General features: G+C 31.1%; 1 protein-coding gene across 3 annotated transcripts in view; it reads left to right on the top strand.

The window, feature by feature from the left end:
- Nucleotides 1-18,187, top strand: part of LOC126849666 (uncharacterized) — a 41,479-nt gene that overhangs the window by 13,144 nt on the left and 10,148 nt on the right. For all 3 annotated transcript variants that reach the window (XR_007687424.1, XM_050591719.1, XM_050591718.1), the window contains 2 exons: nt 8,842-9,078; nt 16,487-16,699. Coding sequence is in view for 2 of the 3 variants with exons in the window: in XM_050591718.1 (XP_050447675.1) it covers nt 8,842-9,078; nt 16,487-16,699 (450 nt within the window). In the remaining variant the exon portion in view is untranslated. The remainder of the gene's footprint in view (nt 1-8,841; nt 9,079-16,486; nt 16,700-18,187) is intronic.

Raw genomic sequence — 18,187 nt, 5'->3', positions numbered from 1 at the left:
GAATTAATCTCCCGTGGAAAATATAGCGCCTCATTAATACACTGAAGATTATTATAATCATTATTGCACCCCATTCACTTGTCGCTTTCTAAACGCTAAGAAATTTAATGAGTTGGCTGATCATGAGACAATGCTTACAGTTCGTAACGACAGTCTCTATTTTACGTATCATTGAAATATTCTATCTTGCAGAACCTGCAACAAAACTGCCACTAATCAAGTACACGTATAAATACGGCAACTAATCGAATGTGCTCATTATAAGTTAATTATAGGATCATTTAAATTAGCATCAACTTTCGAATTATATATTAATAAATTAGAGCATTAATGTAAATATGAATAGATTCTTCATAAAATAGAAAAATTTTTTTAAAAGACAGTTGCTTGTATTTTATATTATAATAACCATGTTGTTTCAGTAAAAATAAGGAAATGGAAAAATTTTCAAAACATTTATAAGAACTCTATAATGTAGCATATAATATATGAACCATTTCGTGATATAATAAATTTATATATAATATAATATATAAATATAATTTTTTTGTAACACGTCTCTCTAGCAGAGTCTCTTTCTCTCTCTCTCTCTCTCTCTCTTTTATTTTCTCGGCAATTCATCTTGGGTCAAAATCATCCCACGCTTACGGCATTATTGAATTTAATAACGAATTACCAAAGCACACTCGATTATGTACGCAATTTACAGACGAGAAATATCGGAAAATAAACGAAGAGATAATCCATCAATTAGCTGATAATGTATATAATGCGTGCGCGTTAGAATGCATTTCATGAGAAGATATACCGCGCGATTCTTCTTTATTTGATGTAAAATTTTTCATTGCGTGACAGTAAATTGAATTTGCGTCAAGCATCATTTAAATGAAAGCACGATTGATGACTCCGAAAAAGTGTCTCCAATTAGTGTCGGTTAATTTTTATAGAAATGCTTTTCTAAATAATCTAATTACATATTTCCCCTCGTAGAACTTTGCTACGTCTTCGCACGATTATCTTGCAGGATAACCCGTAAATGTAATTTCTGTCTCCGGTCCGGTTAAACGGGATAATCCTTCAACGTCGTCTTCGCTTTAACGAAGACACCACTAGACTCGCTCAAGAGAAGCGCGTGCTCATCATTAAACGCATAAATGTACATCTCGTAAATGAAACACGACATACTCATGCAGCACGAGTTCTCATCTTCAATATGCATGCGTATAATCGACTTTCCACGATCATCGCTTGTTTTTTTATAGTGGAAAGTGACCGGTGAAAAAATTCTATCATGGCAATAACGCGTAAGAGAAGTTTGCGAGATTTAGTCGACTAAGCCCTCTAACGAGGTGCACTACCTCGAGGAAAGTCATTTACCTATTTACTCGCGCATTTATATGTTATTGAAATGTAAAATTTATGGAATAACGTGAAAGTACATTGAATTTTGCGAAATATATCCAATGCAAATATTTTTTATATGTCTTTGTATAATTTAACAGTATCAGCAATTTCATCGCAAATATTTTCACACATCGACTTTAATATTCTGCTAATAAATTCGGCTTTGATACTTTTTATAATTTTTTATCGCTAAGTATTGATTTAGCAGCATGATATAACTTCTTAAATAATAATCTTAAACAACAACTTTAGAACTTAAGAATGGGTTACCTTTCTTAAAATCTAAGAAAAAAAATAGCTTGTTCGGAAGATATGCAAAGTAAATATTTCCGTCATCTCCTTACTCGATTTTGCATTTTATTTTAATAATATATATGTGGCTACTTCTTCCGCACAAGTTAGGTTAACGACCGAGATTGTATCTCGCGGTAAATGGTGGTTACTTGCATTTCCCACATGTCGCCGTGTGCATCATTTTTTTTTTCTATTGTACACTCTTCAAACACTTCCCTTAACTGCACGTTCTCGAAATAGCTTCTTTCAATTGTCGTTGAGTCATATTCACACACACGCACACGCATACACAGTTATTGTCCTCTTGAATATATGAATGGCTTCCTGTTGAAACTATAAAAGATCGATGCTGCCGTTAAATCGATCGGTGTCATCAAGTATTAACTGGGACGTGAGCAGATTTTATTATTACTCATTACTTTGTCGAGTCAGTCGATGATTCATTAATTTATATTCAGATATCTCATTTCAATAAAATATAAACGAAGAGATTTTTACATATAGATTTATTATAAGTTAAATTGTAATCTTTATATTGGACAATTTGTAACTGATATGATGATATTATAAATATAATATTAATTTTATCATCAGTTGCACATTCCAACTTCATATAATATCATCAGAGTTAGATTTAGATACAGCTACAAACTCCAAGTTTAGATCGATTATTAAAAATCTTAGGAATCTGCAAAAGGCATTTTTTAAATTTGATAACGTAAAACGTTTTTTACAATTATCACATTGATTTATCAACGGGATTAATAGAAGCGTTAGTTGTGTTAAATTATGACTTCTGAAATTGTCTAATTAACTTATTTTTTAAATCATTGCTTGTCGTATAATTACAAGGATAGAAGGATATAACTTTTGACTTTCAATCATTGACAGCTAACTTTCGCGATAAATGTATTCATTTCCGTCGTATTGTAGGATTAGACGCGATTTCGCGTATATGTTGATTCACACATCGGCACATCTTGAAAACAAAAGGTCGGCGTGTTTAATTAGCTTGGCTCAGTACCCAATTTCCCACAATTCCGTGAAATAACGGGAATATCAGGCGAATGAACAGGAAAAAGAAGGCGAGTTCGATGTCTACCTTTTCTCTTCTACTTTTGTCCTGGTTATCCACTTTTCTTACGGCGTGGGCGAAACTCCGAACATTGAAACCACATGTACTACATACGAACAAAACCTGATGAGTGCAAGTTAGTAGAATCTACGGTGAAATGAAACTTAGGCGCAGTAAAAAGAAAAGTATTTATATATTATAATATACATATATATATAAAGTTTTTATTTTATCTTATAATATTCTTTTATATATATATATATATATATATATATATATATATATATATATTTTATAACTTTAAATTATTATAAGTAAAACTGAATTTCTTTATAAATAATATTTTATAATAAATTTTATTATTTGAAGTACTTTAAATATAGATCAACATATAAATCGCATTATTCATACAACTCAAAAATTTTAAGATAATTGATAATATGTTATATATTCTTACATTATATATATAATATTTGAATTGATATATTATCTCAATTATTATAATCATTAATAAAAATTAAAATATTTGATTTACTTAGCGGAATCAAAATTTTGTCTGTTAATATAACTAAATTACACAATTTTAAATTTAATTTTAAATTTAATTTTGACTTAAGTTTTTTATGTTACTTTAATTTTTTATAAACAGTTATATTTAAAACAATTTAACTTGTAATAATTAACCTATAATGATTATACATATAATACATTATTTAAATCGAAAAATAATGAAATGATTATTTTCTGATTATTAAAATAAAAGTAAATAATTATCAATCAAATATAAGATTTTACCTAAATAGCACAAAATTCGAAAGTAATACTGGTAATTTGCTAAGTGTATTTGTCACGGTTGTGAGGTAAGATGATAGACGTAGGTATGACAATCGTTTTAAGGATAACGGTAAAATAGCAGTGACCTGATATTTACACCGGAATAATTTTTATCCTTTCCATGCGATTTTTCGACGCGTTGTCTCCATTCTATTGTCCTACATAGGCTAATTTACCCGAAGCACATACTACTTATTGTTAGCATTTTGAAAAGGATGTATTGGAACATTTAAAATATTTTATTTTGAATATTTATAAACTAAAATAAAAATACTTATAAACTGAATATTTTTATAAACTAGAGTAAGAATAAATTAGTAATAAATAAAGAAAGAGGTATGATTTTTTACAATTTAAATTATTAGTTTTCGAGAATACTAAGAATCATCTTTTTGAGATGATGGAATTCTCTTATTTTGAATGTAACATTAAGGCTACATTTATAATTACTGACACCATTTGCGAATTTTAATTTTATTATTTCAGTATTTAATATTCATATTCTCTTATTCCTTATACATGCGCAGAATTTAATAATTAAATATTATGAATCCAATAAAAGTATGACAGCTTGATGATTGAAGCATTAAACACTATACTAAATGATATTCGATATATTGCATATAAAAGAATTACGACAGATTATTTTGTCAAAAATTGATCTATTCATCTAAAGAAAAATATTCTTTAAATTAATATTGCTTTTCTAAGTTAATTTGGCAAGGTACTCATATTCTTATCAGCAAAGTGCGAATATTGGATCTATTGTATTTGTTTTATATTATAACTATTATCTTTTGACTACTTCCTGTCTTTTAACTCTCTATAATTGTCTGCAATATTTTCTCGCCCGCAATAATTTACAGCTATAGCTTAGTGGTTAATTTTTCTGCGTCGTAAGATGCGGCTGGTTGCCAGTCTCTAATCGATTTCTTGGTAACTTACGATTCACGTGGCTGCGTACGTTGATGACGATCATGTACGTCGGCAGAGGATAAAGTACTTTTCAAATCGGACCTCGGCTTCAGGTTCTGCCCCGATTTGCGGCTTAACAATTACGATGATGCTGGCAACCTACATTAAGCGGATATAACGAACAAATTATTGTTTGCGACATTTATTTCAAGAATATAACATAAATTGCGCACATAAAATATTTTGATAGATACAATCTCATTTATTTAAAAATTATGTGCATGACATTTAATTATTATCATGAATCATTTTTAAAATTGAAAGGAATATATTTTATTGCTTTTTAGCATGTTTGTATATTAACATTTTGGTTGAATAATTAATTGTTGCATTACTAAAAAGAATAGATTATTGTTGCTGCTTATGAAACATAATAGTTATTCGTCTTCTTGTATGCAAGTTATAAATATACTGCTTACTAGAATCTTTATTCTTCGTAACACGTGCACGTAACGCAGTCTCGAGAATATGAACATGTAACATGCGTGTATCGTAACAAGAGACAGATAGCTTGCGCACCTGCTTTGAGTCTTATATCATCACTATCTTTATCGATCGATTTCTTTTTTCTCAAAAAGCATATATATATATATATATACGATACTGTTTAATAAAATCGAAGATATCATAACAGAAATAATATTGAACTCTTAAATAAATAATTAATACAATTTCATAAAATATTAAAAAATATTAGAAAATAACAAATATGAAAAATGCCAAAATAAAATGAAAAAATAATATATTTTCTATACAGCTAACTTTTTGTGATCTTTTCCTCTTCTCGTAATCTTAATTGTATATTATAATAAGAAAATTACGCTTTAAAGATATTTTAATTTTTTTTATTGTATTCTAATTTCACGAAACGCAGCTCTTGGGAAGAACAGGATCATGTTACGATATTTTTTAAAATAATACATTCAATAAAATGAACGGGGTTTATGCCATTACAAGTTACTGCGTTTGGCCGACCGCATTGCTGGTCCTTATTGACGCGTCGCACGCATGATTATAAAAACGCGTGATAAATATGTTAATTGAATAGTGCGAACCGTTACACAGTTAGCCCACAAGACGTTACTTGTGTTGTCGACGAATAGCACCGTTCGATCGTGCGTTTGGAATGAAAGGCCATTCTTGAGCCAAACATTTACACTATCGTGCCAAATTAGGCAGGTGACGTGAGCGTACAATTTTTTTTATCTCTTAAAGTTTGTATATTTTAACAAAAATTTTATATATAATTACATATATATATATATATATATATATATATATATATATATAATTTTGATATTAACTTTTATACGCACGCACGTACAAGCACAATGGAAAACTTATAAGAATCCATAGGATATAATATGACTTATATGGCTTCGAAATTATCTATTAATATATTAATATAAAGTTACATAAGACAGATTAGATATACAATAGAAACTGTATAATTTTTGCTGAGTTTGAATTTCGAGGTAAAAAAACATAAAAATAATCTTGATGTTTTATAATGGAGGTGATAATTGGTTCATATATCTCTCCGTATATTAATGTTATCGCAAACTCTTTCACTGTTTCTGCACTTTACATCGATAAATCAAGGAACTAGAATTTTCGCTATTTCATAAACAAATAATAATCTGTACATCAACATTTGACGATAACACAAGTTGCATATCCTACATCCAAAGTCAACGACCTTTGCACTCGCGCTGCAACGTCCGCTTTTACCAAGTGCATGCGTGTAGTTACAGTGCGTTTCTATAATTTCGTTGCATTTGATGCATCCATCTTTTGCTGTTGCTAGACCGCCGATAAGGCGAGATGCTAGATGATTTCACTGATTTCAGGACGCGCCTGTGTATAACCGATGAAAAACGCTCGAGATTTGCACGCGATTCGTGGATGCGATTCTTATGCAATGTGTAAATTGTCTCAGAAGCATTCGATTATGCTTTGCATCGTTGAAAATGCAAAATATGTAAAAGAAAAGAAGCAGGAAAGAAGAAGAGAGAGGGAAGAAAAATCTTGTTTTATACATATGTTATAATTAAAGATTTATAGAAATTTATCACACTTATGACATCTATTATATAATATTCATATAAAATATTAAATTTTTTATAATATTTCTAAATTGTTTTGATAAGCTGTACATATATCGAGATCTCTACCAATGCGAAATTTAAAATTTATATATATGTATCATAATTTTTATATAATATATATTATAAATTTCTCATAGATAAACAAACTTATATATATTTCTGCTTCTCTTGTAAATATTACTTGCAAAAATTGAAAAAAACATTTGCATGTTTTTTATTAAAATTTATTAAAGGAATCTTTCTTGCGTCAAATGCGCGATTGCATATATAATATGTGCTAGATTCTTTTCAATCAGGAAAAAAATTTTTTTTGAGAAAAACGACGACATGTCATTGCGCAATAACGGCGAGTGAAATTTGTCATTGTCAGTTGAAGTTCTTCCTCTTTTTGGATTGGCACATATCATGTCGGCCGCAAGCAATACACACAACTGCATACCCGATGACTTCCTAGACGATTGCGCGACCGCCGCAGGATGTGAGCAGCTTGCGTTATCGCTTCCGTTACGTATCTTACCAGTGTTTTACATCCCTCGCTTTCTCGCGACTAGTTCGGTACTTTACTCTGTTCGAAATCGCTGATAGTCGTATGTGCATGTAAATGATAGGGTGGTGATAATGACGGGTTATTATCGAAACGCGTGTATGTTTCTGCGTTTATTTCTGTCCAGTGAAACGTGACGAGACGGAAGGATATAATATAATCAGGGCTAGCATGTATGTAGGAAGGACGTTTCTGCATTTTCTGCAGTTTCTGATATGAGATCGAACGCTTTTATTAGATTTGTTCGCAGAAATCCAGATTGCTATAGAAGCGTTGTAAAATTCCTGAAATTCCCGGCGTTGATTTCTATTATTAATAATGAAAATATTCATTTAATATAGTTTCTGAACTATAAAATTTTAAGAATAAAGGATTCTCAATTTAAACTGTAGGAGTAAAAATAGTATTAATAAATGTATCATTAATGTAATAATATTAATATAATCTTTATTATGATATTTAGAATTAAATTAAAAAGCTGATGAATCATCTTTTTAGACATTAAACGAGTTTATTGTACAACGTTACACATGTCTATAAACTTATCTTACTTTGCAACATGTTTCGTAATCGCTGGCAACGGATATGTACTTAGACCAAACCTACATTTTTCATTTGCGTCGCAGGAAAAAGCGAAACAACATGAAATATTTACAACTGGTTTCCTGTGTTCACTTTCGTTGCACAAGGGACGGTATCAGTTATATAAGGAAGATCCTGTTTCTAGAATAACGTAAAACATATTGTTACATTGCTTCGGTGATTTGAGCATTTTGCTCGGGAAGGCGATGAGACTCGCCGCCTATTGAAATCATCAGCTTGAAAACGGCAGTCCGATGAGGCAACGTACATCCGCTTTGCATCGTACATGGTTGATGATCGTACTCGATGCGTGATGATGTGAGATTGCGTGTCTTTGATATGGAGAAGAGGTTGAAAAGAGTATGCTCGCCTAGCGCGTGCGATGCACTCGCGATGAACGGCCAGAGAACTTGTTGCATTACATCGTGCAATTAGTCATGAGAGATTGAAACGTGCAGATAATCGAGAGTGCAATCTTTTTGAGGAGCTTAACAACTTTTGCGAGAATTTGCGCACCAGTATTTGAGGCAATTTCATATCATGAAATAGACATGCATGATTAAATAAGATCATTGAGAAAAATGCATTCAAATCATTGTTACGAAAGTATGTGTGATTATGGCAAAATGAGATTAAACCAATATTCTTTCTCGTTTTTTAAATTCTGAGAAATGTTTAATAAAACTTTGGAAATTTATTTTTAATTAATCTACATTATGCGGGTGGGCGTGAATATGCGGGCGGATTAACTGGAATTAGAAAGAGAAACAGGATTTGATTAATTAGTCATTCCGAATAACTATTGTCGCAATATGAGGTTAAAAGTGAAATCTTCCGGCACTTAGGAACTAGATTTTTTTAATGCACGAAATATATTTATACCCAAGTGAATATCTTATATATAACTGTGTAATATATATACATATATATATATATATATATATATATATATATATATATATTTATTAATAATGAAAAACTTGTAATGATTATGTTAAGATAACAATCAATCTATTATGTTTCAGATGCTAATGGCGCTGGATGCGGTTATCCGGGTGCACCGGCACATAGCAGTGTGCGTTTCACCTACCCAGACATCGATGATGTAATAGATGAAGAAGATGCCCTTCTTAAGGATACCACGTTTCAGATGGGCACCGTAGCTACATATTTCTGTGAACGAGGATTTGAGCTCTTGGGACCAGCAAGAAGAGAATGCCAAGTCGATGGAATGTGGACGCCGGAGGGTGTACCTTTCTGCGGTGAGTATACATATTTTGATGCCCGAAATGCTTTCAAATATAAATTTATATTTTTTCGATAAAATTCAGTACACAATTTATATTTATTCGATATTATATTAAGCATAATATCTTGTTAAAATGCGATAGTGATAATAAATAAATTGTAACGAAATAAGAGGTAGAAGACTTAAAAAAAGAATACTCTAATTAAAAATATTAAAAATAATTTTAAAAATATTTAATTAAGAATATTTAATTGAAAAATAGAAAACCGGCAAAGTTATCAAAAGTAGAATGTCAAATCAATATTTTACTATCTACAACATACATGATGTTATAGATTGTAGACAGCGATGATAATCTAGCGGAATAACTGTATACGATATGATATAATGGAATAATGACCTAATAGGAATACTTGACCGCAAGTATCAATAATCTTCTAGACTATAGGATATTCAACTCTGAAATCTTCTTTCATCTGGATTTTTTAATCACTTTTGAATTGATATCTTTAGTGCATTTTTAACATTACACATAATTTTATACATATATATATATATATAATCTTTGAATTACAAATATATTAAAATAAAATCGGATTTTGAATAAAATTTAGTTTTTAAATAGTCTTTTATTTTCAATTGCATATAATTTAATAATTGTTAGTTTTTCGATGATTTCGTAAAGAAAAAATTGACTTCACACACAAATTGAACAAAAAATTTTGTAAATAAAATATGATTTGCTAAAGTATCTCGGATACTCTGTATAGAGGAAAGGATATCTTGTAATTATATATGTCACACGAAATCGTTTGATTTTATATAATTATATTCAATGCGAACGGCCGATAAAGATCGATGACATATGGCCATATGGACTTATGTCCATGACGTTTCGGGGAAGCAAGTGACCTGCTTCCAGGTGTCCTTGACCGAGCAGGCCCAGCGATGCTGGTACAAGAAATGCCATGCCGCAACGTGTCGGTGGGGGCAGTGCACCGTTAACTCTGAACCTGTTACCGGTTTATAAAAGCGCCCGCGGCCTTCCCAATCTCGCGCGCATTTCTCGCACAGGTTGTCCAGACTCCTGCTTGTCCTTGGGGCTGCATTGGACGAATTTACCTCGTTTTTTGTACGATCCGTTCCGGAAATACCTTCGTCTTTATAGACGACATGTGATGCCGCTTCTATTATTGTCATCTATCGCTCATTTTAACTGTAAATTACTCTTTATTTCTTTTTTATTATGTTGGGAAAAGAATTGGGAAAAATTGGGAAAAATATTTGATTTATTTTACGCGAAATGGAATGTCTTATAATTTTATAATCTTTTTTGTACAACATCAATGAAATCCGTCGACTCCAAGATAATTACTGCGCTCATTAGCAAACTGTTCACGACCAAAGTACCTCATGTGTTTTCCTATATATGTATGTATGTGTGCCAAGATTTGTGCTTTTCTCACTGACGAGATATCCGAGCAATAATAAATACCTCGTATTCAGTACATGCTGTGTATATGCTATGTATAGGTATTATTTATCGCGCAGAATGCGTTTTCTAGTCTTGCAGACGATCATCTCAAGAATGAGGTGATCGATTCTTCTTCTACCGCTTCTCGATTAAATATGCCAACCGCAAAGCAAATCAAATACTTATATGTTGCTTAGAAATTCGGATTTTTTTATGTATCAAAGAAAAAATATTTTTTGGACAACTTAGAAAACTTACATTATAATCTTACAAGTTTTCTTCTTTCTTTTTTGTTAAAATAAATAGTTTTTATATTTTTTTTATTTGAATTTTTATGAGCTTTTCACTTGCAGGTGTTTAGAGAAATATATTTTCTTAAAATATAATGGATCAAACGCGAATATTAACCATTTAAAAATGAAAAAGTTTTGGGAATTTTCATACTTTGAAAAAAATTTATACACATTACAAATTTATTAACAAGTAAATTCTAAAGATAGTTTGATTTATTAAATAGAATGAAACACAATCAGTATGATATAAATTATTGACAGTACATACATATATATATATATATATATATATATATATATATAAATGAAATATTATCTTAATCTTCTTTCTTTTTAAAAAAAGATTTCGAAATTTATTATTGCTCCAACTTAATTAAGTTTAACTCCCCTTTCATCTTCGTTCAGAAATAGAATTAAAATCAGAAAAAAAGTAAAGTAAACCGTGAAACGACCCTATTTCTATTTCATCAGAAAATCATGCAATTAACTCATGATTGAATAAAATACGCTCACTTACGGAAATACACGACGTTGTTCCTGCTTTTACAATTAATAATACAATTTCTGCACGTGTTCTCATGCGAAACGTATCGAAGTGAAAGAGCATGCTTAGAAAGAATCGTTCGCGATGAGATCTCACGGCCATGCTCCGCGAGCTCGATGACAGGCCAAACTGGTCCAGGATCAGGAGAAGTGGTGCCGTGACGTGGGCGGAAGTGGGTCGCGGCGTGGATTACGAGTACACAATATCGACACGCCCCGACAATTGCGAGGACTGTCTCTTCGTGATGTGAAATAAGGAAAACGTGAAAAAAGGAAACGAAGAGAAATGCTCTTATTATCGCTAAATCATTCATATATATAATTAAAACAAATTATTATAAATTATAAAAAATAATGTTATATCTTTTAACCTCCTATCTTTAAAGCAAATTTTTTTTTTAAAGTTGTAATTTTATCGATAAATAAAATGGCATAAATATAAAATATTAATTCGGGAATTAAATTTTGTTCGCAGTCAAAGTATTACATATTATCAGGTTTTCTATTCATTATCAGTATTTCTGCACATATTATCAGATTTTCTACAATAATTAGTTAATTTGATGAATATTTTGTATGATGAAGAATCAATTCTATAGCATATAGGAATTATTAATAAAGTTCTTATGTCAACTCGGTGTTTTGCTTTATAAATAATGCAATGCATAAAAAGAGACTTCTCACTAGAACAATTAAATTAGTTCAAATTAATATTTGATAGTAAATTTTTAATGATTATTAAATTTTAATTAATTATATAAATATGACATTTTTATAAAAGTTTCTTGATTATATACACATTATGAATTCATCATTAAAGATGAACTATATATAAGAAAATAATATTACATACATAGAATTTTACTTTTTTTTTTATCTTGTCTTCCCCCACCCTCCTTTCTATTTCTTTTTATTTCTCTCTTGCATATATTATTAAAATAGGCACAATGTCTTAAATATATTTAAACGACGTTATTGGAACAAAATTATGGGTCACGGGGTTTTCGACTGATTAGAATAAAAAGAGATAGACACGTGATAGACGAGTGAAACTGTCTTAACCAGAAAGGCGGGACATAGTCTCTGAAATTATTTATGAATTTTGGTCTGCAAAAATCGTTAACGATTTTTTTAACCCAAATATTTTCAAGCACTCCATTCTGTCTTTGCATGATATTATTGCTAATTATTATCAGCAAATTTTAAAAAAATTTTTTATGTGTGTATGTTGTGTGTATGTTGTGTGTATTCATAAAATCTGAAAGTTGCCAGCATTAGAATACCCAAAAATATTACTGAATATTTATATATAAAGAATGATAGTGTAGATTTAATCATTCGATAAAATAGAATTTTGCATATTTTTGTGATTACACTCATTTCTCGAGGCAAAAGGAAATATCATATGACAGATTGATGACATTGTAATGACTGTGACATTTCAGAATAATAATCATTATAAATTCGCGGATGTTTCTCTTCATTTTGAGGATTACGAGGCAAACTTGGACGCGAACAACGTCTGCGCGAAATTACTCGATTGCCTATCCAAGACAGTCGCAATAATTTCTCATGATCCACCGACCACGAGAACAAGTTGCCACTTGCGCAGCTGTGCGTAAACTTGACTTTTCAAACGCATGCTTCTCGTTTCCCTTCCGTGATAAATGCACGATAATTTCATAGAGAACTCATTTGAAATCAAGCTTGATTTGCGGTTAATGATGTCGCCACAAGGGAGACATATAGAAAGTATAAGGAAACCGCAGAATTTAACGCGAAAGAGTAATTCAGATTAAAGAGATTATATATCATACTGAAAAAAAGAAAAGTAATAGTATTTATCTTATTAACATTATTTTCTAGCATATAAATAATAAAACTTTAAATCAGATATAAACTCGATGCTTATCAGTAGAATATCTTCTGTTTTCCAACTTAAAGAATTTATAAACAGCATTTTGCGAAAATGAAATTATACATTTCTTTTTTCAGTACTTAAGAGCGAAAAAAAAAACTTTCTCTTTGCATTAAATCATTCAACGTATATATTTTAATAGATGCAAGATGCGGAAGGAAAGAGTGGGAGAGAAGAGGAAAAAGAGTCTTCTATTATTATTATTACTATTATTATTATATAAAAACGGTTATATGAACTTGGCAATTTTACAGATGAATGTATTTTTTATTACAATTGATTTTTATTTATATAAATAACATTCTCTCATAATAGTAATATAGCATACAAGGATATGTACAGAGAGCAGTTAGTAATATATGTCGACGTAGTATACTTAGCATCGATGATCATACTGGGAAAGTCGTACATGGACGGAACTTAACATTGAAAAATAATGGAATAGTCATATAGACATGACGTAAAAAAATAGCAATTGACATTATTATAGATATTATATCCTATTGCATATAGTGGAAAATAAAACAGTGCCGTCGTTCTTCGTCGAAATAAAATATAACGCATCCCTCTCTCTTTATCATTTATTTAAAATTATCTTTTTATTGCCTTTTTATTTATTTGCACAAGATAAATTTTTAAGATTATAATCAATTTTTTATTGTTAATAATTGTAAAATCTTGATCTTCATATTATATTTATCATTTTCTTGACTTAAGTTTATATATATTTCTTCTAATATTCTACGAAATTCTCTCGATTATTATATAATGTATTCCTTATAGTTATGAATTATTTAAATATTAAATATTAAATTAATTTTTGAAATAAATAATTTTAAGAATAGCGAAAAAATAATTCAATCTTAGAATAAAAGACATAATATTGTACATGATTATGATTATTTACGTCGAAAGTATGTGAGCAATCGGATTGTTTCCTGTATCTCTCGTTATGCGATATTGACGGAAACGATATGGCAACATAAAAACTATTTGCGTTTGCGTGTATAAGAAATAACTGTAAATTATGAGATAAGCACGGCACGCGCTAATATATACGTATACGTTTTATGAGAACGTGCGTGGACTTTCATGAGGGCGTTAGCCAGTATGTAGGTTTAGGTCGAAAATGCATTGATTATCGTTTTATATGTCAAACTTACGCCTACTCTTGATAGAATCATGATTGCTTCGTTAAGGTAATCGCACAAAAGAGACGCGGCTGATGTAAACGCACACATCGAATATGTTAATCAAGCTACAAATATTTTAATTGAATGTACATATACAAATAACATATATGTAAATTTAATTAGAATATTTGTAACAAAAGCAATTTTTTTGGATCTTAAATTAAAAAATTTATAGTATTATTTTACCTTGATTTATTATAAAAAGGATAAATCTGGACAATCCATTATTGTAATAACGTTAATTTAACAACCCATTATTGTAATAACGTTAATTTAACAATTACTGGGTGATCTGCAATCAATTGTGCAACTTGACACTTTCCTATCTCTTTAACAGCCCAGCACTAAACTTTCACAGAGGGACGCGGAATACAATTAAGCCTAAAGATTAACCTTCCCGCATAAACCTGACCGCTATTTCCCAATGCTTATATTATCAGACTATCTTGGAGATGTGCTCGACGTTCATACATACGAACGGACTTTCAGACAATCCTTTGTTCGTGCACCGGTCTTCTGCATACGACGCGCTTACCGTATTGTCTCTGCATCTCTCAATTGTTTCGCGCAAGATTCCGCGAGATACTTTGGGGCCGTGGTAACAGATTGCATGCAGAAATACATCGAGGTATCTCAAAACAACGCGACCACGAAGAATATATTACATATGCATGAGAAATTCATTAACACATTGTGTTTCTGACATTGCGTACTTTCAACATAAGTAATCGAGAAATATTTTGCAATGATAATTAAATTATCCCGTCTATACATCTTGTATATATATATATATATATATATATATATATATATATATATATATACATAATACTTGTTATTTTCTCCTAGTGTAAATATTTACAGATTGTTTATTGAATGACGTTTACGTATACATAATGACGTAAAGCGACTGTCAAATAAAAAGCATTGATATTAAATCATTAAATGACTTATTTCTGAAGGAAGCCAAGTATCATTATCCTATGTAAAACTCTCGCGACGTTCTATTAAATACAAAGAAGAATGAATCTTGTAGATCGCTAAGGCGCATTCTGATTAGACACAATTAAGATAAGTGCCAAGACAATGCGTATCGAAGACCGCGGCATCGGCGTATTAACGCCGATAAAATTCTTATGTTACGGTACAGTAAAACTACCGCAAGGCCGACAACTTGTTTGCGAATGCGTGGCATTTACTGCACACACAAAACTTGGCGGCCACGACGTTGTCTGTATCTGCGTGCCATACGGCTATTCACCCATGCGGAGGTGGTGGTCGACCTTCTTTTTATCGGTCAGATGATGGCAATGAGTTACAGAAATTTTCTCACAGACAATTATCATTGCGTCATCGAGGTATACGCTCCACGTGAAAAAAAGAAATAAAGCTAACACGTAGATGCACGCATGTCCAATACAATCATCTGTTGCGTTCCTTTCTGCTTTGTAATCACGCTGTCCTTATGTCAAATTAACGATTAATATAATATCATGTTTTTTACATTGTGTTTGTTAAGCAAAATTTTAATTAAGCACTTTGTATCGAAAAGAAAATTAAAGTATTATGAATAATTTGCTAGAAAATAGAATAATAATAATTTATAATAATTATAATATTATAATAATTTATATTTATGATAATTTATAATAATTATTTATAATAATTTATAATAATTAAATTATATAATATATGTCAACTTTATACTTATCATTTATCTTTTTCGTTAATCAAAATGTTATGCATTAAAAATATGGAGAAGACTTGTCAATTTTTTGTCAACGATGCACGTTAACTTGTTGTAGAGGATTTTATTATGCATTTGAAAATAAGGAAGTTCGTAGAATGCTATCGTCCTCTTTTATATTTAATCTCACAGAATTTATTCACGGCAATCGTTGCGTGAAAAAGTTTAATTACTTTCCGACACACCTGCGGAAATAGCCGACTTTGCATTGATTTTAACGCACGATGATCAATTGTATTAATTATTATCGCAGTTTTGAACGTGGCTGGTGGTAAGGCTCCCATGCAGTCCAGCAGCGCGGAGGGCGGAATTCCGCAGCGCGCCGTTGACGGAAGCAGTGGTCAGGTATACACGCCGCAAACCTGCACCCTAACGAGGCCCGAGCGTAGACCATGGTGGTACGTGAACCTGTTGGAACCGTATATGGTTCAGCTGGTGCGACTAGACTTCGGCAAACCTTGCTGCGGTAAGTAATACCGTATATTTCTCCGCGCTTCGCCGCTTGCGAGAATTTACTGTTTTTTGCTATAGAAAGACTTTTCGCAAATTACAGGAAATATTTTTAAACTCCATTCGTTGTATTCAACATTTAACATGCTCGTCTAATGCGCGTCCCATAAAAATATTGATTATTTTAAATAAATAGCAAATTATAAGCAAATAATCTTAATAAGGATAATTTGTTTAAAGAAGAGAATTTAATTCATAAAATATTTTTTATACTTTTTATAACAGTAATTAGATTTAGCATTAAACACGTACTGAAAATACAATGATCGATGTGTTAATTTTAAAAATTTTAATGCTGGACGAAGCGATGACTAAGAGAATGATCAGCTGGGAAATTAACATTTGAAGTTTTTAAATAAGGATTCGCTCTGTTTCTAATTATAGCTTCGGACCATTGACAAATCGATGGTTTTTTTTCAGCGAGACAATTTGCGACAGAATTAAAAGACCCATTATCCAGCGTATGAAAAAAATGATCGCAAGAAAGAGATCATTCAATGACAGCGTAATTGAAGGTTTGCTGTTTATAATGATTTTATGAGTTTATCAATACAGTGTCTGTTTTCTTCGATGTCATTTTCGCGGATATTGAAACCGACACTCATTATGATATTATCTCTTCGATGGAACCGATAAAAAACGGCGGTAAAGAGCTATTCGCGCATTGTAATTTGCTACAAAATGATATGCTCTGTACTGAATGTTATTGCTGATAAACGCGGAGGTAAAGTCTCTCATTATGAATTTTAATGCGAGGCTTATTGTTGAGATAGAATTCCCGCGATATCATATACATCTCGTTCGTCATCCGGTACTTTCGTTTCCATGACGCGATTTCTCGACTTTCTATCGATAAATAAGCATCACCGGCAATTACGTGAAGTAATTCCTGCTGGCGAGATGAATTTATAATTGCGTTAGTAGAAGTGAATGCGAATGCAAAACAAGCTGAGCATGAAGCCTGACGTTGTCCATCTTTACATGAAACGCGATAGATCAATTTAAATTAAGTGAGCAACTTATTTTTAATATCTGTTTGCGATATCTACTTGAAAAGCACATAAGTATAGATCTATAGATGACACTAATAGCAGACACTACTCTCTCTTTCTGCTTTCTTTTAGTTCTTAGAACTTGCCTTTTGTTTAAAAAAAGATATCACTTAGAATTTTACATTTAGTTCTTGATAGATAGATATGCTAAACTCTCTATTAAATTGTTTAATCAAACTACTTATTACACTAGCTATTCGCGTTTTGGGGTCGCGATAAATCTCGACGCGATCTATTCTCGAAGAAATCGATGCTTCAACGGCCGTTTGATTTGAAATTATGATTGTGAACGCGATAAGTCGCCTGCGGCTAGAACCGTGATGCTTTCGATAGTTAAAGTAAATTGCTTGAGAATCTTGTCCACGGATGACGGAGTCGCGGAAAAATCACGT

The sequence above is a fragment of the Cataglyphis hispanica genome, chromosome 5 (assembly GCF_021464435.1).
Source record: "Cataglyphis hispanica isolate Lineage 1 chromosome 5, ULB_Chis1_1.0, whole genome shotgun sequence".
NCBI classification, from domain to species: domain Eukaryota; kingdom Metazoa; phylum Arthropoda; class Insecta; order Hymenoptera; family Formicidae; genus Cataglyphis; species Cataglyphis hispanica.
This window is presented reverse-complemented; position numbering and strand designations above follow the sequence as displayed.